Below are 26,311 nucleotides of genomic sequence, written 5' to 3' on the forward strand. Positions count from 1 at the left end.
TCATCGTGATATTCGCTACGAAGTCGGAGCAGAAATGGTCGCCAGGGGCTGAAGCGAAAGTTCCGAATAGGCTCACGGATGAGAGAGAGGAAAGGAGCGAGACTTTGCGAACTATGCCTTGCCGCTAGCTCCCGCATGGTCGGCTCCAAGTGCCGACAAATTGCGACGATGGTATAAACCTGAAACGAAGATAATTAAAGTAGTCAGTCACGCAACACTCCTAAGCTTCATCATGAGAAATACCTGGAGCTCGACACCGTAGAGGACGCTGAAATAAGTGTAGAGAACTACATTTTCCCAAGCCAAATAATTCCAGAAACTTTGACTGTGCCAACGCAGCACGAGACTCAGCAACGAGCACTGACATCGATCGATTGCCTGTAAAATCTACACTCCCAGCAGCTTTAAACAGTCAGAATTGGAGTGTAAGGTAAGCTATCCCACGTATTGGACACGCACCTGAGGAAACTCGCGTGCTAGTATGATCTCCACTCCTTTTGTGATCACTACTGCCACTCCACGATCAGCACTCCGGGGCCACAGGTATCCAGCCGATGGACTCGCGAGACAGTGCGACAAGAAGTTCAGGATATCGGCTTCGTCGAAAGTCGGATGACAGCCGATCAACATTGTTACTGGGAAACAATCCATTGCAATTTTGCCAAACTTTTTGACAGTACAATGCAACAAGGTGGGCGACGACTCCAGCGATAAGCCACTCGCATAATTCTTGTACAACCGGTTCATCAACTTGCGCTCCGAGTCTGTCGGGAAAAACGATTCACTGTTTGGCGTTGGGCTTGTGGTTTGGATCAATGCCACTGCAACGCTGCGTGCTGGCTCCAAACGACTGCGCTGGCTCATAACGAGATTAAACGTGAGTCTGGCGAAGAGCTCGTTAGCAGGACCAGCTGGGTTACAGCATATGAACGGAGATTCTGCTCCAAAACGAGCCTCTAGGTCATGGATGAGCTCCCACGAAGCTTGCGAGATCAGCACAAAATCCATAGGCGTCGATGAGCCAGCTTCCACGCCATCGCTAATAGCTTGAAGAATTTTGTTCTGCAATACGCCGGCGAATTCGGAAATGGTACGGTCTGCTCTCTCTCCAGTCGTATCTTTGCTATCGATTTGAGTCTCCTGACAGCGCCCGTCAAACTCGAAGAGCTCACACTGTGGCAGCTTTTCACTTGGTCCACCGATGAATTCAAACTCGTAGCACAGCTGCTTCTCTAGAAACGAACACGGACCCAGGATCTCACTGATGTCGTTCAAAATACCACGCTGGAGTGTACATTTATCGTCGAGGTTCAGCACTTTGAGTTTTGACAGCAACGAACTGCACTCGAGCATCGATGGCACACTCGACACCAGCGCAATGAGCAGCTGAAATGCCACGCAACACGTATCTTCGGCGTGACTGGAGCTCATACAGAACCCAGCTCTGTGGACGGTAAGCGCCTCGGAGATAAACTGAACCAGCGCGTTGTCTTCACTTGACAACAGTGATGAGGCTGCAAATTGCGAGCTCAAGCAGCACCGTAGCCACTGCAAACGTGTGATTTGAGGGACTATTTGCGATGGACATTCATCGTCGGGGCTGTTAAGAGAGATCGAGAAGTCAATTGTCTCTCGGAGTGCAGTGATACTCTGGGAAATGGTGGCTTGAACACTGACGAGGTCGAAAAAAGACTGTGCCGAGATTCGATGCGACAGAATTCCCAAGAGATCGCGAAAACTTTGCGCTGCTACGTGGTTCTGTATGCAGGTATCCGCAGTCATAGTACGACTCATATTACGTACTCCTGACACTGAGCGCAGCAGAGCAATTGTGATACGACTCCCGAGACGAGAACACTCTTGGCCTTCACACTGTTTTGAAACTTTCCAGAGTTCGTCAATAACTCCGGTTCTTTCTGCCACCTCGAATGCCTGTGGAACTACTGCCGTATCAGTGATTAAGCCAAGAAGTGCGCTCGGATCACACGTCCACAGATGATGTTGACCACTTGACGCCGTCACTTTATAGTGTTGGGATTGTAGATATCGTTTGCATAGCTCAAAAATGCGTTCCGTTGTTTCAGAGCTGGAAGATTGGGTGACAGCATTATCCGCAGCTTTACTTGACAGTATCAATCGTAAGATCAGCGTGCCAGAGGACTGAACATCTGAATCGACAACTCCGCTTTTCAACACACTGTCGATCACCAATTGACACACCTCGGCGACGCTCTTCGGCTGCCGAAAGGGGAACCATGAATTCGTTTCTTCCCGCTCAGAAGTATCAGTCATTTCACACGAGTTGTCTGTCCAGCAAGCTTCGACAATCTACGACAAGATACGCCGTTAAGTCACCACTTGTGTCAGGAAGAATAACCTCGCCGTTATATCATACTTTTGTAAGTGCTGGTAGTAGATCGGGAGCGTCTGCACAATGCAGGTACGTCGCCACACTTCTCGAGATACTCGTGGACCACTGTTCATTAAACAGCACGTCGGTGTCCTTTTGCGAACACGAAGTCGTCACGATCACCTACATACACGTCAAGCTGTCAATGATCGCTAGCGCTCCTAAGGCCAAACATAAGCAACAAACCGCTGCAACTGATAGGATGAGTGCATCCACAACACCCTTTCCGAGATCCGGGTAGTCAGCTCCCAGTTCATCGCGCAGTTCCTATCGATCAACAGAGCGCTAATTAGATCCCAATTGCGGTCGTGTTTTAGCAATGCAAACTCACCTCTGCAGACGCCGGTTGCTGCACTGTATGATACAGCGAATCATTTTCCATTGCGTCACTTTCCAGAGCACATTTCTTCCAACTTGTACGCCGTTGTTTAATATACGCGTGAGCAGGAAGTCGTTGCCATTGGCCAACTAGATCTCGCCCTTGTTGATACTCGCAAATGCAGGACAAAATTGCCAACGCCTGCTCAGAAAAATAAATAAATAAACGTACTAAAACATCCTATAACCTTTTCTCGACTTACGCATTGAGCAATACGTTTTTCGATGGCATTAACTGAGCGGTTGGATGATTTTTCGAAGCTTAATGGGCGAAATCGAGACAGATTTTGGAGTAGATCAGCGATGAAGCCAGATTCATCCATCGCCACGAAAAGTTGTCGTGAACTTGGAGCATTGAGCAGCCAGAGCTTAAACCATCGCACTGGATCGTTGTCGACCAGGAACAACATTGTAAGAGGAGTGAGCTGCTTCGCTTCGACTTCCGTTTCTGCCTTCGAGTACGTGATCAGCAGGCGAAATGTTGAGTGCAAGACTTGGGCGAGTGCTTCGGCAGCAAGATACACCCAGTGCCGCATCGTCTTGAAGAGTAACGCGTGCAATACGCGAAAACAATCCACAGCAGCGATCGATTGTGCGTCACAGATCTCACGTCGGTACAAGAACAACTCTCCAGTCTCCAGACGCGCCCCCATGAAGTCGAGGACTGCCCAAAACAGTTCGAGAAACTGAGCAGCGTCCTCAACCTGGTTCATCAAGTCGTACACAACCCTTTTAGCTCGTTCAGCACATCGTTCTCCAGTGTCGAGAAACAACCCAACAACAGCTGAACAAGCAGTAGGGAAAATGGGTCCAGAATGGATGATTTCCGGTACGGGGATCTAGGAAACAGAGCGTTAGGTAAACAATCTCACTTTAAACAGCCGACGAGCTGAGAAACTCACCTGCAGAAACTCGTCCAAGCCAGCCGCCCGCTCTGTCACATCTGCGCTCTGCATCCGTCTAATTGTCATTGGGAAATCCTCCATACATGGGAAACTTCCCATGCACCACACAACAACAGCGATAAGTTTTGTTTTCCTTACTCAAAGTCTCCACCCGTACACACCTCATCGCTGACCTGGACAGGTCATTAAAATCCTCGTCAAAACTAAATCTCTCGAACGAGCAGCTCTCAAGCTCCTGCTCGACGCCTTTTACTTCACGTTCCTCGTCCAGCTTATGTTGATTCGCTTTAGTTCCAATTACGTCTTGCAGCTCCGTCCAGAATTTGACCAAGAAATGCTCGTCCATGTCTGAAGCTACTTTTAAGTGCTTCTCAGTCAGCACATCCTTTATTCTGGCCACTTCCATCTCCACATCTCTCTGCAATTGCACCAGAGCTTCCTGTAGTTCACTGCTTGTCTGCACTTGAGCCTTTGCGCGGTTCACAGCAATGTCTGGATTCTGTGGCTTCTTGGAGGCAGCAGCTTTGACTTCTGCATCGATGCAGCTGCCCACCCGCGACTTGAATACACTCCGGATAAAATCTACCACTTGCAAATGCCAGAATGACGGTTCCTGCTGTTGCAGACCCAGTAGAGTTGACTGGAAATGTTCCAACAGATCTCCGAGCTACGACAAACGGATGAGATTCAGCTACTTCTGTGACGATGACAACGACGTACCGGCGCGTCCTCCAGCACTGAGTACAGCGCATGATCAATGAGAGCTCGCTGTTCCAGCAGCAACTCCTCTAGCGCACCCGTCGCTTCCATTTTGACTTTACAACATCAAGGATTGACCCTAGGAAATGAATTCTAAAACCTATATTATGAAAACACGAACGATTAAATTAGGAAAAGGATAAATACCTTCCAAATTCCAAAGTAAGAAGTGAGGCATGGAATTCATGATGGATGCTAATTCAGCCAGCATCCAGCCTGGTCGGCGCTATCTCATCGTGTCTCGGTCAAAAGGTACGTAAGCAGCTTACAGTACCATCAAGCCCCGTTTGCTTCAGAATCTGAATTTGTGACCGATTTAATTTCGCGAAAGCAGTTTATTTTAAGTTTCAAATTGGTTTGGGCGACTTGGAGCTCTTGCTTATTCAGAATCTATAGTAAAGAAAAACTACATGTAAACTAAAGGCCAACTTCTCTCTCTTGTTTATTCAGAAAGCGATGAGCCCCTCAGCCGGTCAGAACCTTCAATTCGGCCGCCCCAACTTGGGGCACAAGCAGGGGTTCCGAAAATGTTATTTTTATTAAATATATTTTTTTATTTTGCAGTAAAATAATTTATTTTCGAGCTCCCATTTCAAAATCAAATAATTTATTCTGCGGTCTCCTACAGACCAGCGGTCCAGCTAAACCGCAATCTACGATCGATCTGCCGCGCTCTTGTCCTCTCATTTTGATGGTTGGTCACCTACTGGAACGCTGCCACAGTCCGGAAGGTTGTGCGTGGTGAGGCTCCCACCAACTAGACGAGTATCAGCCCACTGTATATTGCATGCAATAACACCAATAATTTTTGCACCCGTGGTGCTCCAAGCACTTAAAATTATTTTTATTGCTGTTTTGCCAGTCTCAATAAAAATAACATTTTCGGAACCTCTGGGCACAAGTGGGGCCCCAAGTGGTGCTCAATTCCACCGAAGCGCGCGATCAGATTTTAGTTGGCGACGCTGGACACGTTTAGCACCTTGCGTTCCACTTGAGAGCTTTGAGTCAATGTGATAAAGCAAACATGTACTAATATGAACAGTATATTAAAAGTGCTGCTTGATTCGTCACAGTGCGTCCGTAAGCAGGCCCTGTACGTGTTCTTCGCATTTTGCAGCAGCCGCTACAACTGTTGTTGGTTGTGTAGTGACTAGGGCCTTGTAGAATACCTAGTGCACAGCACTTGCCGTGCTAATTGGTATTTAATGCTTCAACGGGGAAGATTGTATAGCATTTTGCACTTCAGAGAACGGCTACAGCAAGTGATGCTGACAGAGTCAATCGCACAGTCCAACTACTGTAGAACTTCTACTTCGAACTGCAACGCGTACTGTTGGCGCTGCTGCCCGTCTCCGCTCATGAAATCCCCCGCGATTACATCGCCTCATTTAACCACACCAAACCACCGTCAGAATCTCCCACGTTGCGGTCCGGGACTCGGAATCCGACTCTGGGTTTAACGAGAGTCGGCGCCAGCAGCAAAGCCGCGGCAGGAGACGCCTGCTTTAGGCAAGGCGCCGCGTGCAATGGATCCCGTCTCGCATTATCATACATGTATCAACGACGGCTCGAGCCGCATACCAACGTGGTTGAAGGCGACGAGGGAGTGGAGCACTGTCCTGCAATGGAGCACCGGATACTTTACAAAAAAAACTTCAACTTGTCAAAGATGCCCCGTCGCTGCGCCGATGAGCTGACGTTCTTTCATCAGTCTGCAGCGAGCATTGATTACGAGCAGTGAGCGCGGATTGCTCCCACAAAAGTCGACCAGTCAGGCTGCCACTGGCAGCCAACAACCTAGAGCCATAGCTGTACACATATTATATATGTCATATATGCATGGACTGGAGTGGTTTATCAATACTGTACAAAGGGGGGTGGAACTTCTTTCGTCCCACTTCACACAATCGTCGATGACAAGCGGTTCGATTTTCTTATTTTTGGGCCTGTAATAGCAGTTTAAAGGCGTCTTTAGTAAGAACATTTTTATTTGCTTAATTTTAGCCTGAAAAAAAAAACATTCTAGCGCTATAGCAGTATATTCGTTTTGTCTCAAGCTTTACAGCTGTAGTTTGACAGCAGCCCAACATACTGAATTTGGATCTCCCATTCTGCTGGCGAAAAGCTGAGCTGCCAGTTCACAAGAGACCAGCCACGACGCAGAGCAGTTCTTGCAACAATGGAGACGCCACTCGCGCAAGCCTTCCACCCGACACCGGCGTCACACACGCTGGAGGACGAGCTGTATCCGTTCCTCGAAGGAGAGGCCGTCGACTCACCCGAGAACGAGTTCTTCCTGAGTGGGTATCCCTCCTCAATCGCCGACTTGGACTTCGCCGCTACTGTGCAGGCGCTACCCACGCACCAGAACGATACGACACCTTCCTCCTCCCCCGAGCAGCCCACATCCTTCAGCGATGGCCTACTGCACCAACCTCTGAACCTTCCGTTGTCCCCGTCGGCCTTCCGCGATCCTCCGAAGGTACAGAAGCCATTATTTGGTGCATCACCCCACAAAACCTCGCGGCCACGCAGCCGTCAACGTGCGCGTCCCCGCGTGGCATCGGCACCGAGTCCTACACGCTCGTATTCGCCCACATACTCGCCGCCGTCAAGCGTGAACGGCAGCGATGGGGGCGGCTTCAGTCTAAAGGACTCGGAAGAGATCCTCAATGCGCCCGTAAAGAGCCTCACGGAAGAGGAGAAGAAGTTGCGGCGCCGTGCACAAGTGGCCAAGTCCGCAAGGAAGCACCGTAACCGTCAGAAAGAGGAGCTGACGAGGCTCAGAGAGCAAGTACAGATGCTACAGGAGCAGATGGCCATCATGGCCCACCATCAAGGCTCCAGCTCCCCCACCAGCATCAAACGTGAACAGGACGTGATCACACAACACCGCAAACGCAAGAAAGTGGACGAAGACGAGGAGATATTGCGCAATGGCGTGCTCACGAACCTGAACGTCGGTCTCATCTCGATGCCTTCACAGAAGCCACACATCCAGCACTGGTATCACCGTTTGCCTATTGACACGCTCGAGCGATCGACCATGCTAACGCGTATTGCCGATAAGCGTATGGCGATTGGAGAGCAATACATTCGTGCTGAATTTGGCGCTGGGACGTCGTATCCGTTGACGGATATCAAGCTGAACTCGAACGGGCCGGATCTGGAGATCAAACAAGTGCGCGGACGACTGGTGTCGGGTTTCACCCATCACGAAGTGGGCGAAGCGTGCTGGAACTCGTTCTCCAACTTCTTGTTCGACGTTCCCGAGAGATTCCGACGCCATGTGACGTGTGAACGCCTCATGGAGCTGGATTCCAACACTCGCTATGGACGCACGATCGTCCCGCTGCTTCGGGATCACAAAGGCCGCATCGTCTACTTCCATTCGTATTTTCTAGTGCGACGACACGTGCGTGACGACTACGTGATGATCACGTGGGAGACCATCACAGATGACGATCTGTATCCGCCTCCAGCTGATGAGAGCCCAGAGACGACATTGCGCAACGACGAAGTTGGCTGGTACGTCCATTGCTGGTGTTTAACGTCATGTATTTTATGCTAACGTTGTGCGTACAGTATGATTCTAGAGTCAGAGCGCATGCCAGACCAGGGGGTACGCACCACGTTCCGTTCCATCACACACAGCACTCCGCCTGTTGGAGTTATGACACACCCGCGTGGCAAAGTGAATGAGGCGTTCCTGACGGTGTTTTGCCGCAACGCCGACACAGTCGAGAACTCCGCGTGGAACCTGCTGATGAAAACACACCCAGAGCGCGTGCCCAAAGCGGAAGTTGTCGTTTGATGATCAACCCGTAAGCTCACTGTATTGAAGTTTGTGTTTTATGTGCAATTGCAGAGAATATTAATTTCTAATGTGAAGAATTATAATCATTGTTGTGGATTTACACTGTACATCTAGTAACTTTCGTAGCTTTATGGCTGAACACAGCGCCGCCACAGACCTTGGCACCTTCCTCTGTCTGCTGTAAGTAGTTTGTACTATCAGACGCTGTTGGGAGTGAAAATGAGTGCAACTTCGTGCAAATCGATCGATAGACTACTCGTTCCGCTCCATCCTGACACAATTCTCTAATGAGATCGCGCTTGATAGTCGTCTCGGGTTTGCAGATCGTGCTGGTCTGCGAAGTCCCACACCAGCACGCCGTAGTTGTGACCCATGCGATAAAACACAAGGGAGCGAGACTCTACTCCCACAGTTTGTGTACATGCAGCAGCACTGCTACGGTAATTTGTGTCCGATTTCGCTTAGCTGATGTTGCCTTGAGGCTTGTCGACAACCCCACCATTCTGGGATACTGTCGTGTACTGCGGCCAGTCCGTGCCACAACCCAGAACAGCATCGCAAGCTGACACAAAGATGGTCTTCAGATCCAAACAGTCAAACGCGTACGCTGCAACAGTAGTCACGATCTGCTGTTGCTCATTCGAGGCAGGTACAATACGCGCAATAATCGACGGCGGCCCAGCGAAGTTTATTCCTTGCGTCTCGCGTAAAAGGATCTGAGCTGCCAAGTCCGCCTTTGAGTCCGTGCACATCGCCAAGAAGTCACGTCGACGCGCATATGCTGTCTGTCCGAGATGCGTGAAGGTGTGCAGCAGAGTGGACATGTTGAGGTCACTGTTCGTGACTGGGGAATTCAATACTATACGTTGAACCGAAGCGAAGAAGCGCCGTTGCATCACCAACGCACATCGTAGCTGCTCGTTCAGCTTCTCCGCTTGGTGTCGCTTGTGTCGTTGCATCATAGTATACTCCTTACTCTCCACAACAGTCCCATCCGACTGCAGCAACTTGTGCTTGGAGCGCAGATAATGCAGCTGATCGGTGAGGTCCGTCACCTTCTTTTTTAGGTCCAGCATCTCGTGTCTCTTGCGGTAGCGATGCCGTCGCGCACTCACCGCCACTTGTGCCCTTCGTTTCGTCTTGCGGTCCGTCAGTTTGTCGTTTCCAATCGAAAGCAAGGTGGAATTAGGCGATACATTTGCGTCGTCGCTGCTACTAGTGCCGTCCGTGCTTGTTGTCAAAAGGATACTGATCTGAAGTTCGTTATCGTCGAGTACTTGAGGAACCTCATCCGTCTGGAACAGGAATTCAGACAGTAAATTCATGTCGAAATCTGCGTCGCCCACACTGATCGATGCATCGCCAAGAGATCTCATGCTTAGTTGTCGGTTCTTATCACGTGATGTGCGTGTATTAATTTCAAGACTGAGCTTTAACGTCTTCAGTTCCGACGAGATACGTCAACAAGACTTGTCCCCGTAATCGTCGTCCTCAAGGATATCAGTTTGTATACGCGCCAGTTCACATGGCTGACCAAGCCTTTGGACCAAAAGTACATGTACACTTACTTAAGCACCGGTATACTTGTCCCCAACGACAATTACCTGAAGCAACATCATTTACCAGAGCAAACTTTGTAAAATACATACCACACAGCGTCATTCTCCAAATTACGATGTTTCCGGTACCCCACGTTTTACTTGCACTCGGTGTGCCATCGAACAAATTTTTGACAAGTAAAGAAGCTCACCTAATTGAGCAATTGAGAGCGTTGCCCTTCCTCGCCAAATTTGGTTTCTTAGCACGAGCTCGTCGCTGCGTCATTTCTAATGGCCTCGTATACCAACGATCCGCAGATCTGAGCACACAACTGCCTCGACTTTGAGAAACGCTCCAAGCTCGGTGTCAGCTCGGACGAGTCCACGAGGTGAACTTTTGTGCAGATATTGCGGCAAACGATGCGTTCCACGCCGTCAACACAGATCTCAGGCCGCACCAGCACTTTGCAGCATACACACCAATAGTCAGTGTCTACTACTGCAAATGCACAAAAACAAAGCAAACTTACGCTCCGATCGTGCAGCGCCTAGCAGTCGTCTCCTTCTGCATCGGATTCAGATCGTCCGCATCCACATAATCCCACAGGAAGATACCGCAGTCCTTGGTCATGCGGTAGTACGAGATCTCTCCACAGACACCCGATCGCCCGTAGCGTCGCTCTCGTAGACGTTGTGGGACTTCCCGTATCGAATGTTGAGCTTCGTTGGGGGTAAATCTGCAGCCTTTGATGAGGAGTTCACAAGCCTGTAATTTGGCCATACCGCCACACAGTTCATGACGGCACTGCACGTGGCTTTGAACGTTTTGCACGCGTTTCGAGTTTCCAGCGCGTACACAGCCACTGTGGTCATTCCAAAGCCGTCACGTCCCAGATCGATCTGCTGGCAGGCAATGTGAGGCGTTGTGAATGGCTTAATCCCGCCCGAATCCTCCATGATGATCTGCTTAGCCATGTCTAGCTTCGCATCGGTGCAAACACTCTCCAAATTTCGTACTCGAGAGCGTTGGTCCTTCAGTAGACGCGTGGGTGTGTGGAGGAAGTTGCGCATATTTAATTCAATACTGCACGGCATCGTGTCGATGAACATCGACCGGAGGTTCCGTACAAAGCCACTTTGTAGAAATAATGCTTGTCGTAGCTGTTCGTTCGTTTTCTCCGCCTGTCGCCGCTTATGGCGCTGTGCAATGGCTCGCTCTTCCCACGCTGCTACGGCGTTATTAGCACGCGATTGTTTGTGTCTTGAGCGGAGAGAGTCCAATTGTTGCTCCAAGTAGTTCGCCTCGGTCTCCAGCGTCATCCTCTCGTTCTGTAATGGGTACACACATAATATTAGTGAGTCAATCACGTCATCCACCGGGTGACCAACACACCTTCTTCTTGCAACGCAGGCGTCGAGCGCTGCTGGCGACTTGTGCTCGTCGTCTTGCCTTGCGATCGGTCTGTCGTCTCTCTTGCTCCCGTCCAGGCTCAGCCTCTGCTAGCTTCTCTAAAATTTTGCGTTTTGGCTTCTTCTTTTCAAGGGCTCCATTTTACATTCTTCCTGCAAAGCTTCTAGATGAATGTACGAATCTACTTCCTGTTGGCAACACCGCGGCTGATGCAATTTCTATTGACGACTCTCAATAAAGTAATGGTAAAATGGCACTGTAACTGGAGAGCTGGGGCCTTGGTCGTCTCAAATACGTAAGTGGTAGCCAGATTCGGGTGCCAGTACTGGGTAAAATTGCCATTCGTTAGACTTATGAGATCGTACCCAAGAGCAATGTTTACCTTGAAGGCGTTAGTCTGGGTAGCAAGCACGTTCTCGAGCTTGTCATAGAACTCAGCAGTCTGGATACCTTCATACAGGTGGGACTCTCATCACCTTAAAAACAGAATCCCAATCAGTATTGAATACGAAGGCGGAGACAGCATCGGCTTAGCTCTCTTGGGTCTACCAGATTTCATGGGCTCGTTCGCGCTGCTACTTGTATCGGCTGAATCACTGCTGAGACTGCCTGTCGGTGATGAGTCCCCTGACTCGTTACTCGTGGATAGAAGTTCCACTCGCGAGCTGTCGGACGGCAGCAAGTCGGACAAGAAGTTCATGTCCAAGTCGTCCGTTGGGTCACTGCAGTGTCCCACCACCCCACAAGCGTTTAGATGGAGTGGTTCGTCCGCTAAGGTACCAGTCTGTAGTTCCATCTCTTCGGGGACCAAGAAGTCTGAGTACGAGAACGAGTTAGCGACGAAAACGGAAGTGGTGACGTAGGGTTCGTCACGGGGGGATTGTTCTCCATGTGTCGATCGCTTCTAAGAGTAGGAGCCATTTAAATGTAAATACACTTAAATGTCAACTTTAGGAAACTAATCAGGAAGTAACGTAAACACGTAAGTGCCGGGCAAAAGGCCGCGACAGGACTGCGGTGTCTGGCGAGGCTGCTCTTCTCTGCTGCTCTCTGATGAGCGGCAGGCGTCAAAACGCAAAGTGTGGAGCAGCCTCCGCCAGAACACCGCTGTACCGCAAAAGTAGATTAGTATACAAATAGCAAATAGGTCAATACTAAACTCTAGATAAATGCACTCTCGTTTGAGTACACCATCTTGGCAGCGCACAGCCAACGATGTCCTTGTGCATACAGTCCTTGATATAGTCCTTCGCCATTGCACGCATGTGTACTCAGTGTAGCCGGTTGTAGTGCAGCCGCAATCTGCACTGCCAGGCGCATGAGTGTCCTTGGGATGTGTCTTTGCAGACACTGGCAGTGGACGGTGGCTCGTAGATGGGGGCACCGGACACTGGCAGACTGCAATGCACTGGCGCTCGACACGCAGGTAAGTTTTATAGCTCACACTCCCACTTGATCTCGGCGACGCACTTGGAAGTCGACGCGATCACACACGCGCATCCTAGTTGCCGCCATAGTCCTAGTAGTAGCGTAGTCGCAGCTCAAAGGCAATAGCAGTCCACTCAGTAACAGTACTCCCACTCGATCGCCCTCGTCTTCATCAATGTCGCTCAGGTACAGCCTCCGCATCAACAGCAGTAGTCAACGCAGTAGCAGTAGTCGTAGTTGTAGCCATGTCCTCGGATACGTTGTCATCGCTCGACACAATAGGTAAGACTTTCATAGCCTTGCGAAAGTGTGTGAACTTCACCACTGCAAGTGCCTTTGTCATTATATCGGCCACCATATCATCAGTTCCGATGTGTTGGGTTGTAAGTTGCTTCAACTCCACATGGCGTCTGATCATGTGGTACTTGTTATCGATATGTTTCGATTTCGAATGTTTGCCAGGTTTCGCAGTTAGGGCAATGGCTCCTTGATTGTCTCCCAGTAGTTGAGGTACTGGATGCTTCCAGCTCAACTCTTTGCATAGGCCAGCAAGCCACAACAAGTCCTTGGTCGCCTCTGCCATTGCTACGTACTCAGCTTCACAGGTACTAAGCGCGTTGATCTCTTGCTTGCGAGATGCGTAGGAGATGACGTTGTCGTCCAGCATAGTGATGTAGCCACTGATACTCCGTCGATCCACAGGGTCGTTCGCATAATCAGCATCAGAGTAGCCACTAACTTGCACATCAGTCTGTAGCTTCACATTCATCACTAGTCCGTAGTCACATGTAGCCTTCAGGTAACGCAGTACCCTCTTGGCTTGTGCGAAATGCATATGATCATAGCTCGCAAGATACTTGCCCAGGTGTCGGGTAGCATGAGCTATGTCAGGTCTCGATGCACTAACGAGGTACTGGAGAGCACCCACCAGTTCTCTGTAGGGAAGATACTCCTTCGAAGCAGGCACGTCTGTCTTCGAGGGCGTCGTAGCTTCTGGTGTAGCGCAGCCATTACAGTTCTCCATATGAAAACGCTTCAACACCTCCAGTACGTACTGCTTCTGGCAGTACACTATTTGCCGGCGCGGCCGGTCAATCAGGATCTCGACGCCTAAGAGATATTTGACTGTGCCCATCGTCGTGAGCTCGAATGTCTCTTGCAGTGAGGCAGCGATTGTGGCACACAGGTCACGTGAACCCATCAGCAGTAGATCATCCACGTATACAGTCAATAGCAACTTGACTTCACCATCCTTCCTCAATGCATATAGGCCGTAGTCAGAGTCCGTCCTAGTAAACCCCATCGCAACAAGCTTCGTATGAAGCGTGCGAATCCAAACGTTCGGTGCTTGCTTCAGTCCGTACAGGCTCTTCAACAATCTGCAAATGGACCCAGGTCCATCCACCTGGAAGCCAGGAGGCTGCTCCATGAAGATAGTCTCGTCCAAGTCTCCATACAGAAAAGCCGTCTTCACGTCAAATTGCAACACCTCCCAACCTCTTTGTACAGCGTAGTAGATAGCCGCACGTATGGTTTCGAACCGGATCACAGGTGCATAGGTCTCAGAGTAGTTAATCCCAAGTTGTTGTTTGAATCCATGGATCACTAGTCGCGCCTTGAAACGTTTGATTCGTCCACGCTCATCTCGCTTCACAGCAAAGACCCACCTACACGTTATCACCTTCACTTTCTTGGCATCTTTGCGGGGTACAAGTTTCCAGGTCTTGTGACCCTTCAACGATTGAAGTTCCACCAACATTGCAGCTCTCCACTGCTGCCAGTACTTGCTTGCACGTGCTTGTTTGTACGTCGTCGGAATCTGCACATCCGTAGTCATAGCCTGCACTAGGCCTACCACGTAATCCGACAGTCGAACGTTTGCCTTCTGCTTCCTTCTTGGTCGCTTTAGGCAGGGTTCTCTTGATGGAGGTTGAATCTCGAAGCCACTTGTCTCCTTCTCCACCATTACAGGTTTCTTCTTTATTCTGCGTCTCTTGCGCTTCCTCACTTCCAAACCCTTCTCGGTTTCTTCAGCAGGATCCTGCAACACGGCTGGTGCTGCAACACCAGCAGTCTCCGCACTGTCCTTGCTCACAGGTGCGTCAGCGATTGACAAACTCCCACTTGAACTTAACTCAGTTTCTGCAGGTTCGTCAGCAAGTGGTACCGCCTCAAGTGGCTTCTCCGCACTAGAGATGCCGTCACTCCAACCTGGAAGGTACGTCTCCATGTTGGTCTTGATGCGCGCCACAGGTACAGTCTGAGTAGAGTATGATCACCATCAAAGAATGCGTTCTCTAATAGATGCTTCATGTAGATGCCATCGGTTGTGAACTCCTCATGGAACTTCACATTCCCACTACGAGCTGTCACCACTTGAGCTGTCACCAGGTCAATGAACTTGTAGCCTAGGGTCGCTTCGCTATAACCCAGTAATAAACACAGTCTTGCCCTTGCTTCCAGCTTTTCTTTCGCTTGTCTTGACTCAGAGGGAATACGCACGTGTGCCAGACAGCCCCAAGTACGCAAATCATCCAGCATGGGCTCCGATTCGTACAGTTTCTGGTGCGGGGACACCAATCCTAAAGGCTTGGTGGGCAACCAGTTCAACGTCGTCACCACATGCAGGAAGGCTTCTCCTCACAAGGAGTTGGGCATGTGTGTAGCCATCAGCATCGCTCTGATTCTTGGTAGAACCACGCCATTAGCACGCTCCACAATGCCGTTCTCTTGAGGAGAATAGGCGTTCGTAAACTGCTGCTCAATCCCTTGGTCGACGCAGTAGTCACTTAGCTCCTTGCTTGCAAATTCACCTCCTTGGTCAGAGTGTAGTCGTCGCACCTTCTTCTCAGGAAAACGAGTTCGCAGCCTGTTCAGTAGGACCTTGATGTGAAACGTTGCTTCACTCTTCTTCTTGAGTAGGAACGGCCACTTGTACCTTGTAGACTCATCTATGATAAAGAGAAACATTGTAGCTCCATCCACAGACTGTTCGTTCACAGAGAAAATGTCCATCATGAGAGTCTCCAGAGGTTCGGACTTCCGCGATGGAATCCGTTTATAAGACATTCGTTTTTCCTTACTGGCAGCACAAGCAACGCACTCGTAGGAAGTCAGACCTTTTGCATTCATCTTAACTCCAACATCGAGTTTGTTTGCCAACACTTTCACCGTCTCCATGCTCATATGACCAAATCGTTGGTGAAGCAGCTCCATGGCTTTCTTGCTGTCCATGTCCTCTTTTAGAGCCGCCATCACCATTACTCCAGTCACTCTTTCTGCACGTAGTCGGTAGATACTGTCACGCATCCTGAACTTGAGTGATGTGCTTGGCTTGGAGATCCAAGCAGTCTGTTGGTCCTCTGAGCATGTCAACTTGAAAATGCCCTTCGTTTGTAGGTAGCCCAAACTAATGATGTTCACCTTCGCGTTCGGTGTGTACACCACGTCGTCCAGGAGACGGTCCTCGAGCTGGCCAGTTGCCTGGTTAACAACACGCAATAGCACAGACCCACAAACAGAAGTGTGTTCAGTTGTGCCATTCGCAAAGTCAAGTCGACTAGCTTGGTCTTCCCTTATGGTAGTAAACAATGACAGGTCACCACAGACATTTGCCTGGGATCCTGAATCAAGTATCCACTCCACAAACTCAGACTGAGCTGATTGCATACCTTGGTTCTGGTTCACAGCGTTGACTTGACGAGAGTTGGGTGGTCTGTTCTCACGACGGTCTTCAAATCGACGCGGAGACATGTTCCGCCCTTGGAAATTGTCACGTCGAGGTGAAGGTCCTCGTCCTCTCGAAGGATTGTCACGCCACTGCTGCTGCGGAGACGACGGTCCATAGCGACTCAGTCGATCATCACGTTGAGGTGGCGGCTCATAGCGACTCGGTCTCTCGTTACGCCACTGCTGCTGACGCGGTGGAGATCGATAACGCCCTGGATTTCCTCTTGGTTCACACCCTCGCATTGACGGAGAACGGCCTCTTCCTCTTGGTGGAGTTCGTTCTCGATTGAAGAATCGGGGTGGTGAACGACTTCGTCCTCGTCCTTGAATAGGAGGGTCAAAGTGTCCAACATCTTGACTCCAGAGTCCTCTCTCGTACGCACTCTCCAAGTTAGGTCTGCAATCATTGCGCATCCCTGATTCTTGGCGTCTGTTAAACCCGACATCAGGACCTCGACAGCTATCCCCCGGCACAGTCGAACCCCCTTGTGGTTCAGCTTGATTGCGCCATGGCTCAAGTGTAGGCCCTTTCGAGTTACTCGACAGTCCTTGCCCCAAGTAGTAGATGACTGATTCCCACGTAGGCACCAATCCAGCTGTAGACCGATTGCCCTCCCACTGAGTCTGCGCAGTACTCGATACAGTAGGTTGCATGTTTTGCAGTACAGTAGCTTGTACACCCTGTTGAACAGCAGGTTGTCCAGTAGGTTGCACTTCAGGTTGTATCGCAGATTGTATGGCAGTTTGCACAGCTACAGCTGGTGCTTGCAGTGTAGGCAGTGAGGTTGATTGTCGTTGTTGTAGTCCTTGTCCTCCAACTTGTATGTGTTGAACAGGAACTCCAACTTGCAGCTGCAGTCGCTGCGTTGCTTGCGCAACCGACGATTGAGTGCGTTGCGTACTTGCCCGCACCCCTTCAACAACACGACGCTCTCCTCCTTCTTCACTTTCTGCAGGAGACTTTAGTGACCATGCAGGTGATTGCGTAGCCGTAGACGATAGGGCAGCACCATCCGTAAGGTCAATCGCATTCGCATCGCATAGTGATAGGCCAGCAAACAGTCCTTGGCCATCTTCTTCCGACGCTACCGCATCCACACGACGTACAGAGTTCACCAGCGACACGGGAGCCCTTAGTTGTCTCTCTTGCAGCTTTCTCGCGAGCTCTGGCTTCAGTTGCTGGCCAGTGAGAGCCGTACACTCGGCATACCAATGTCCTTCTCCTTGACAGTTCGCGCAGTTTGTGCGCTGCTTCTTATCTGCAACGCCCTTAGATCGCTTGCGCTGTTGCTTGTTGCGCTTGCGTCCTCGGGCTTGACCTTGTCCTTGGTCCGTTCCGACATGAGCAATTTGCATTGAATGCGCGACCGGTTGTCTGGTCTGTGCACGCAGCTGGTCACGCTGGTGTTCAGCAGCGCGTAGTCGTTGTAAAGCTTTAGCAAGTGTAAGTGTCTTACGATCATGGTTGTTAAGCCAATCGCCGTGTTCACGGGCGAGATCTTTAAACGCTTCCACGCTGTTCGATAGTAGTAGGCTTGCATGTTGCCACTCAGCAAACTCACCATTAGCTTGATGTAGAAGTGTCACCTTCTTTGCAATGTCGTCAGCATACTGCGATACTGACTCGTTTGGCTTGAGCCGGCGCGTCACTAGCTCTTGCAGTAGGTAATCAGGATTAATACCATCTCCAGCCTCAAAGTGCTGCGTAATCGCATCGTAGAGCATAGCGGCGGCGTCCATGTTGTCGTGGATGTCGTCGATTTTGAACGTCGTACGTAGGTCAACAGACAGCGACAACGCGAGTGCTGAGAATGCCTTGTTCTTGCGCGACTTGTACCACACGCGATATTTGTCACGACGCATGCCTTCTACTGCATCGTAACGCTCAGGGCCATAGGTGATGTCTCCCAGCATCTTCGGCTCGAAGTGCAACGGCACCTCGCTCTTCCAGGCCTTGTAGTCGCCTTTCAGATGTAGCTTGGGCAGCTTGATCGGAGGCGAGTTGATAAGGACCTTGGTGTACTCAGCCAGCTCGCCGTCGTTGTAGCGGCCAGTAGGGTTCATGTTGTCTAGAGGGCGCCACGGATCGTCAGGGTCTCGGTCGCCGTTTTGTTCGTTTAGCGGCGACTGGGGAGGATTGTCAACTGGCACGGATTCTTCCGTGTTCGTCGACGAAAGTTTATGCATACTTTCGAGTAACATTTGGAATAACGGGCGGCCACCCGGGATTCCAGCCAATGAACGAATTAGTCGTTCTGCATCACTGTGCGACAGTGTTGCGTCATTGTTCAAGCTTGAATTTCCTGCCAATGGGGTTGAAGCTTGATCTTGATTGGTCGAAATTCCAGAACTTGTGTCTGGAACGCCAGCAGCCACGTCAGTCGCAGACTGCGCCCTGATTGGGCTCATAACCAGTGGTGACGTAGGGTTCGTCGCGGGGGGATTGTTCTCCATGTGTCGATCGCTTCTAAAAGTAGGAGCCATTTAAATGTAAATACACTTAAATGTCAACTTTAGGAAACTAATCAGGAAGTAACGTAAACACGTAAGTGCCGGGCAAAAGGCCGCGACAGGACTGCGGTGTCTGGCGAGGCTGCTCTTCTCTGCTGCTCTCTGATGAGCGGCAGGCGTCAAAACGCAAAGTGTGGAGCAGCCTCCGCCAGAACACCGCTGTACCGCAAAAGTAGATTAGTATACAAATAGCAAATAGGTCAATACTAAACTCTAGATAAATGCACTCTCGTTTGAGTACACCATCTTGGCAGCGCACAGCCAACGATGTCCTTGTGCATACAGTCCTTGGTATAGTCCTTCGCCATTGCACGCATGTGTACTCAGTGTAGCCGGTTGTAGTGCAGCCGCAAGCTGCACTGCCAGGCGCATGAGTGTCCTTGGGATGTGTCTTTGCAGACACTGGAAGTGGACGGTGGCTCGTAGATGGGGGCACCGGACACTGGCAGACTGCAATGCACTGGCGCTCGACACGCAGGTAAGTTTTATAGCTCACAACGGAATGTCTACATCATGTCAAACGCTCGTGTGGGGATTTTCATTTCCTACCAATATCGAGTGAGCTGGGCCCTGTAGACGCGGTACTCTTCAGTTCAGGCGCTACCTTACGGTCGTCATAGCTTTACTTCGTTTTTCGGTCTCCCGACGATTCTAGTTTTGATAAGCTAGATTTGACTTAGCTTTTTTTTTTTAAATCAGTCTTAATAATTTAATTGTTCCAGATTCAGATTGATGAACCCTTCCCTAGCCCTAGTGGTGCATAATGACATTTTACATTTTCCACTAAATCCCGCTTCCTGATGAAGAATACCGGTAGTACTGAGCGTCTAGAGGCACCCGACAGCTCCACCAACGTCGTGCTAGGTAAAGTTTCGCACCGTCGACCTGAATCCCGGTTCCTTCGATCCAGCCACCCAGCGTTATAGCGTCCTTGCTGTGCCCGTGACATTAAAGTCTAACCCTCTTTCACTAATGAGCTGCTGTTTGTATCCGAATTTCTAGGTGGACACGATTCTCTTAATTTTGCCGATTTTGAGACGCACCGAGAACCCACCAGTCAAATGGACGAGGTCGACTTGACCTTCTTGTCTGAGCTTCTGTCTCAAAATTCGAACGTCCCAAATGACGTCCCAAATGTCACCGTTCCCATGATGAACAAAGCACCGTCGCCCTCATCGTCAAGCCACAGTAAGTGGAAGCACCAGTAGCGCAAAGTCGTCCGATGATACGAATGCTGCTAGTGGGTTTGAGCACAGCGATAAGCTGGTGTCATCATCGCCAGAGTCTGTGGACGATAATGCTCAAACAGACAGCCGCAATGAGAGACGCAGAATGCTCAGTGCAAAGAATGCTCGACTCTACCGCTCCCGCAAGAAGGTAATACTGGTTATAAGCAATCTTCACTGGTATCTAACGTGCTTTCTCATTATTGCAGAATGAGCTGGTGACGTTGATAGAGCAAGCTCACCGATTCGAGGAGCAGCTGAACGCATTACGGCGCAGACATCACGTGCTCCGCGCAGATAGTGCTGTTGCATGTTGGGAGGAGAAGGCAATTGCTCAACGACTCAGAAGGCGTCAAGCTGAGGAGTTAAATGAGCAGCTGAAGCACGCACTATTTACCTATACCGGTGTGGGTCGCGACTCGAGGTCCATTTTTACCGAGTCGGCACCTCCAAGCGCAGCGCTCAATATGCGGCATTTTCTACACATGTACACTCACCTCCGAAGAGAGCCCCACCTCCGAATGCGAGACTTGGAAGCTGTCGGCACGGCCACCAAGATCAACCGTGCTATGCAAGTTGTGTTACGCGAAACAGCGACCATCCCGGTTTCTACTGCCCCCGAGATTCTGTTCCAGGAGCTCGATCTAGGCGCTGAGGGTCTCGGCAAGACCAGCACTGCAGTGTATGCGTTCAACACTAGAGATGCGAGCAAGGCATTCGACGTGGCGTGCAGGGCGATACTGAATACCTGTGGAGTTTGGCCTGATCACTCCCGAATTGAGTCATCGATGAAGTTTGTAGACGTCCCCCCAACGGAATTCAATGTTCGGTACGGTATCACAAAGCACAGCTACCAGCATAACGTGACGAAGGCTCAAGCTTCTACTGAAGCGAGGGACCTTTATTATTCTCGAATGATCGGGTCTTGCGGTGTTCTGGTCTGGGACTTTGTCGACGACGACGACTCGTACCCGTTGAAATGTAGCACATTTATCAAGCGTGACACCGTCGGAGCGTACGTTTATTTGGATATCGCTGTTAAGAACACTTGTTAAAAGAAGTTCTAACTTGCTGAAATGGGGCAGGTTGGTACTACGTCCAGAGGTCTGCGCGGACGGCGTGGAGCGCATGGTCTGTCGCAATATTTGCACGGACATGCAAATACTCGTGAATTCGCCGAAACCATCACTAAATGTTGCCGAATATGCACTGCTGGAAGACATGATGGTGTACGAATTCATCAAGGAAGGAGCCACGGACTGGCAAGACTCAATGGCGTACGTAGAGTAAACAAAACATAAATTTGGATCGACTAAAACACTTCTACATGTAGACGCTAAAACTAAGATTCGTCATCACATACGACAATCTTTACAAAGGAGAAAACCGGCGACAGCTCTGCGCGAATGGAGGCGCTTGATAAAATGACCGACGAGTCAGTCTTAGCGTCTCTCGCGTCGTTAGAGGTCGACTCGCTCGATGCTGGTTCGGAATGTCGCCTTTAGCGCTCTTTTTAATCGTTTGTTAAGTTGCTAATTTGCTATCTCATCCTCAGAATTCCTGGTACCGGAGGAGTTGGAACTGCGCATTGGCGACCTAGTGGATGAGCCACTCCATCTAAGCGCTTGTGGGGTGGTGGACAGTGGAAGCTCAACAGGTGACTTCGATATGAACTTCTTGTCGGACTTGCTGCAGTCCGACAACAGCTCGCAAGCGGAGTTTCTACCATCGAGTAACGAGTCAGGATCCCTGACAGGAGTCTCGTCACCTGCGAACAGCTGCAGTAGTGATGCAGCTAACGTGAGTAGCAGTACGCCGGATACTGAGGCGAAGAAGACGCTGTTGTCGTCATTTGGGTGCGGTAGGGACTGAGCTGGAACTGGAATAAGAGAAAGGATTGACCGATCGCGATGCAAGACGGAGAGCACAAGTCGCCAGCAGTGCTCGGCGACTATTAAGGTGCAGAAAGAAGGTAAACAGCTGTAACTGCCTTTTGATTTCTGTACGAAGTGGGAGAGGGTGGCATTAAAGACTGAGGTGATTCACTTGGAGCAACAATTGGACACTCTCCACTCAAGACACAAACAATCGCGTGCTAATAACGCCGTAGCAGCGTGGGAAGAGCGAGCCATTGCACAGCGCCATAAGCGGCGACAGGCGGAGAAGACGAATGAACAGCTACGACAAGCATTATTTTTACAAAGTGGCTTTGTACGGAACCTCCGGTCGATGTTCATCGACACGATGCCGTGCAGTACTGAACTAAATATGCGCAACTTCCTCCACACACCCACGCGTCTACTGGAGGGTCAACACTCTCGAGTACGAAATTTGGAGAGTGTTTGCACCGATGCGAAGCTAGACATGGCTAAGCAGATCATCATGGAGGAAACGGGTGGGATTAAGCCATTCACGACGCCTCACATTGCCTGCCAGCATATCGATCTGGGACGTGACGGCTTTGGAATGACCACAGTGGCTGTGTACGCGCTGGAAACTCGAAACGCGTGTAAAACGTTCAAAGCTACGTGCAGTGCCGTCATGAACTGTGCGGTAGTTTGGCCAAATTACAGGCTTGTGACCTCCTCATTCAAGGCTGCAGATTTACCTCCAACGAAGCTCAACATTCAATACGGGAAGTCCCACAACGTCTATGAGAGCGACGCTACGGGCGATCGGGTGTCTGTGGAGGGCCGAGAGATCTCGTACTACCGCATGACCAAGGACTGCGGTATCTTCCTGTGGGATTATGTGGATGCGGACGACTTGAATCCACTGGAGACGAAGACGTCCGCCATTCGCTGCACGACGGGAGCGTCAGTTTGCTTGGACTTGTCCTTTTGTGGTCAGATGCAGAGACAACTGATTTAACGTTTGTGTAGGGTGTTGGTGCGTCCGGAGACCTGCCTTGACGGCGTGGAGCGCATTGTTTGCCGTAATATTTGCACAAAGGTGCACCTTTTGGACTCGTCCGAGGTGACCGACGCTAGAGCGCTTCTCGAAGTCGAGACAGCTGCAATATGCATGTGCTCAGATCTGCGGGTCACTGGTGTACGAGACTATCAAGAGTGATGCAGTGATCAGCTCGTATTGAAGTGATACGGTCCTGTTCCGATGCTAAAAACATCACTCTATGTACACGTACTACTGCTACCAGCATTACCCCATATAATGCACCCGTTTGGTTGGTTTGTGCGGTGTCTTAAAGTTTTTTTAGTCGAATTCAATGCTGTTAAGGTAAATCGAGTGCTGCTACATGTACATACCCTTTAGTAAGTATTGTTTCTTCTTTTTTGCTACCGAAAGAGTACACGGCTAAATAATCAACTTGAAAAGAATCGCACTACACTACATGACGGCTTCTTACGCCGAAATTGGTCGGGCATCGGGGCAGCGACCCACAATGGTTTGGTAAACCATCGAGCCACAAATCTGCGCACCCATTTTCTTCGACTCGGAGAATCGACGAATGTCCGGAGACAACTGCGTCATGTTGGCCGAGTGAACCTTCGTGCAAATACTGCGGCACACCACACGCTTGACGCCATCTTCGCAAATCTCAGGACGAACAACCACACTGATCAACACAATACAAGTCCACCGAGACGTTAGCACTCTTGTGAGCACAGCAGAAAAACATCAGCGTCGGAATAAAACGTACGTTCCAATGATGTCGCGCTTGACCGAAGTGTTTCTGTTCATCGGGTACAAGTCGTCGTCATCGATATAGTCCCAAAGCAGCACTGCGCATTGGTCCATTATCTTAAAGTACGATAGTCCTCGACTCTCGACGGCCACTTCGTCCTGGCCGTCGTCACTGCGGTAGCGGCATCCCGAGACTCCGTACCGAATGCTATCTGTAGGTGCATCCACAACCTTGCCGTATGAGTCCAGCTGCGCGTACTTGGGCCACTCACTGCCGCAACCCAAAATGGCTACGCACGCAGCAAGGAAGATCTGGACCATATTCATCGTGTCGAACGCGTACACGGCCACTGTGGACGCACCAAACTCGGTTGAGCTCGTGCTGATCTGACGAGTGCTGATATGCGGACGCAGGACTGGGATACCCTCTGTCTCGCGAAGAACCGTCTGCATTCCGAGCTCCAGCTTGGCGTCTGTGCATACCGAAGCCAAGTCACGTTCACGAGACTGCGGGTCTTTGCGCAGATGCGTGTACGTGTGCAGGAAGCGCCGCATATTGAGCTCCATTGTGTTCGGCGACCCGAGCGCGAACATGGCCTTAAAGTCGCGCACGTAGCCGCTCTGTTGGAATAGCGCGTACCGCAATTGAGCGTTCAGTTCCTCCGCTTGACGACGCTTGTGTCGTTGTGCAATGGCCTTCTCTTCCCACTCGGCCACAGCACCATCAGCACGCATCAACTTGTGCTTGGAACGCAGGAAATCTAGCTGGTAGATGAGGTAATCAGCTGCCTTCTTCAGGTTGATCATATCCATCTACAGTCAACAATACCAGTCAGTAACAATATCCCTTTTTAGAGCTCCATATTAGGTGCGGGAACTCACTTTCTTGCGGGAACGGTGACGTCGGGCACTAACGGCCACTTGCGCTCTTCGCTTGGCCTTGCGCTCTTCTACCTTCTTGAGCCCACTGGGCTCCGTGGCACGCTTTGGACCGTAGTTTTGCATAGCCACCGCCATGTCGTGTGTCGAGTCGTCGTCGCTACTCTCGGCGGTGTCGCTCTTGGCGCTTGGAGACGAGACCGAGGACGTCGACGCAGGTGACGCTGGCTCCGGCACGGGCTCGCTCTGTTGCAGCAAGTCTGATAGGAAGCTCAGGTCCATATCGTCCACTGACGCGTCGAACACGGCGCCGCTGTCCAAGGATTCGATGTCCAGTAGAGGTAGCGAATCGTCCAGCCCATTCACGACCGCGTGCAGGTCCATGTCCGAGTTTAACAGCAAGTCTGCAGCGTATTTACACACTGGAGGTGAGTACTTTACTTACATGCAAGTGACAAGTACAAGGCAACAGCGAGCGCACCTGAATTGTGGCTCATTGCCTTGTGTATTCTGGTAAAGGCGAATCGAGAAGTGAAATAGACGTCTGCTTCAGTTGACAGGTGTGTGGACCACTCGATCGATTACGTACCAGGATGAGACAATTACCTGACCAATCAAAAGGCAGAGACATCCCACCCTAGTGAAATTCAATTTGCTGGGTAACACCGCATTTCTACGCACGACAGTTTCATTGCCGATGGGCGAAGCAAAAAGAGCTATACCGGTAATAAGAGACCACTTCTGCAAATTGCAGACTGCAAAAAGGTCGTGCTACTTGTGCTTCTGTAACTGTACCACACCTTCTGGTGCTCGTCATCGTTGCTGCAGCTCACTGAACTGACGTTCTGTGAGAAAGAGTTCACTGTACTGACGGAAAACGTGTGCAGTACATTCAATATTCTTCTCAATCAAAGCTGAATGTGGGATCTTCAGTCACTTCTACTTTTTCGAACTTTTTTAAACTTAAAAGTTTTTTTCTTCTCTTTTAAAAAAGAGCTACTGTACCGAAGTTGAAGTGTATTTCGTGTTTTGTCCACAAATCCAAAGCAACCAATTGAAAGTCCCCATTTTCAAATTGACAATGAACCTGGGTGGTGGCGAGGAGCTGCGCGTTCGCCAGAGCATCCTGTACACTGTCGGCCGCATCTGCGACGAAGAGGGTCTGCTAATTTTCCTTCCCACCTTCTACTCCGGCTATTTTGCTCACTGTCGCTCCTCCCGCAGCTCAGAAGCAGCAACAGGAGCACCATGCCCGTCCGAGACCTCATATGTCTAAGGAGGCCATGGCATTACTCGCCGATCTAGTCTACAAACAATCCGAAGGTCCACTGCAATACTACCACGGCCTCTAATTGCTAAATCAGTCTCATTATCATTGTTATTTCGCAGTGATGGCGACGGAGCTGCAGTTTTTCGCGCGTCATGCCAACCGTAAGATCATCAAGACCGAGGACGTGACGCTCCTTGCCCGGAAACACCCCAACATGGTAATAATTTCGGCGATAAGAGCATCACTTAATACTTTCAAACGCCGTTCTCACTGCTGCGTGATATCTTCTACCTTTATCGTCGTTGTAGACCAACTTGCTTCAAAAATTCCATCGGGAAAACCTGAACTCGAGCTCTACGACGTCAGGCAAGAAGAGACGGAGGAACTTTGGCGAGTCGGACTAGA

The 26,311-nt window shown here is 50.3% G+C and overlaps 7 protein-coding genes across 7 annotated transcripts; 4 read left to right on the forward strand and 3 right to left on the reverse strand.

The window, feature by feature from the left end:
• Positions 1-387: 387 nt before the first annotated feature.
• On the reverse strand, positions 388-4,503 carry PITG_11130 (uncharacterized protein; the record flags this gene model as incomplete). Its single annotated transcript, XM_002901857.1, has 8 exons — positions 388-402; positions 460-1,548; positions 1,804-1,932; positions 2,396-2,533; positions 2,597-2,677; positions 2,992-3,517; positions 3,855-4,360; positions 4,414-4,503. 8 exons carry the CDS (start codon positions 4,501-4,503, stop codon positions 388-390), a joined length of 2,574 nt encoding a protein of 857 aa, XP_002901903.1.
• Positions 4,504-6,631: 2,128 nt separating this feature from the next.
• Positions 6,632-8,266, forward strand: PITG_11131 (uncharacterized protein; the record flags this gene model as incomplete). Its single annotated transcript, XM_002901858.1, has 2 exons — positions 6,632-7,980; positions 8,038-8,266. The coding sequence occupies 2 exons, from the start codon at positions 6,632-6,634 to the stop codon at positions 8,264-8,266; spliced, it is 1,578 nt and encodes a 525-aa protein (XP_002901904.1).
• A 2,067-nt stretch (positions 8,267-10,333) lies between these two features.
• On the reverse strand, positions 10,334-11,127 carry PITG_11132 (uncharacterized protein; the record flags this gene model as incomplete). Its single annotated transcript, XM_002901859.1, has 2 exons — positions 10,334-10,453; positions 10,498-11,127. 2 exons carry the CDS (start codon positions 11,125-11,127, stop codon positions 10,334-10,336), a joined length of 750 nt encoding a protein of 249 aa, XP_002901905.1.
• Positions 11,128-20,107: 8,980 nt separating this feature from the next.
• PITG_11133 (uncharacterized protein) lies at positions 20,108-21,402 on the forward strand (the record flags this gene model as incomplete). Its single annotated transcript, XM_002901860.1, has 3 exons — positions 20,108-20,263; positions 20,322-21,127; positions 21,198-21,402. The coding sequence occupies 2 exons, from the start codon at positions 20,580-20,582 to the stop codon at positions 21,400-21,402; spliced, it is 753 nt and encodes a 250-aa protein (XP_002901906.1).
• Positions 21,403-22,380: 978 nt separating this feature from the next.
• On the forward strand, positions 22,381-23,184 carry PITG_11134 (uncharacterized protein; the record flags this gene model as incomplete). The annotated part of the gene is made up of 3 exons (XM_002901861.1): positions 22,381-22,660; positions 22,715-22,928; positions 22,995-23,184. The coding sequence occupies 3 exons, from the start codon at positions 22,381-22,383 to the stop codon at positions 23,182-23,184; spliced, it is 684 nt and encodes a 227-aa protein (XP_002901907.1).
• Positions 23,185-23,380: 196 nt separating this feature from the next.
• PITG_11135 (uncharacterized protein) lies at positions 23,381-25,133 on the reverse strand (the record flags this gene model as incomplete). Its single annotated transcript, XM_002901862.1, has 4 exons — positions 23,381-23,689; positions 23,774-24,570; positions 24,640-25,040; positions 25,082-25,133. 4 exons carry the CDS (start codon positions 25,131-25,133, stop codon positions 23,476-23,478), a joined length of 1,464 nt encoding a protein of 487 aa, XP_002901908.1.
• A 584-nt stretch (positions 25,134-25,717) lies between these two features.
• On the forward strand, positions 25,718-26,310 carry PITG_11136 (uncharacterized protein; the record flags this gene model as incomplete). The annotated part of the gene is made up of 4 exons (XM_002901863.1): positions 25,718-25,796; positions 25,861-25,959; positions 26,026-26,123; positions 26,215-26,310. The coding sequence occupies 4 exons, from the start codon at positions 25,718-25,720 to the stop codon at positions 26,308-26,310; spliced, it is 372 nt and encodes a 123-aa protein (XP_002901909.1).
• Position 26,311: the final 1 nt, after the last annotated feature.

This window comes from Phytophthora infestans, genomic scaffold (assembly GCF_000142945.1).
Source record: "Phytophthora infestans T30-4 supercont1.19 genomic scaffold, whole genome shotgun sequence".
NCBI classification, from domain to species: Eukaryota; Oomycota; class Peronosporomycetes; order Peronosporales; family Peronosporaceae; genus Phytophthora; species Phytophthora infestans.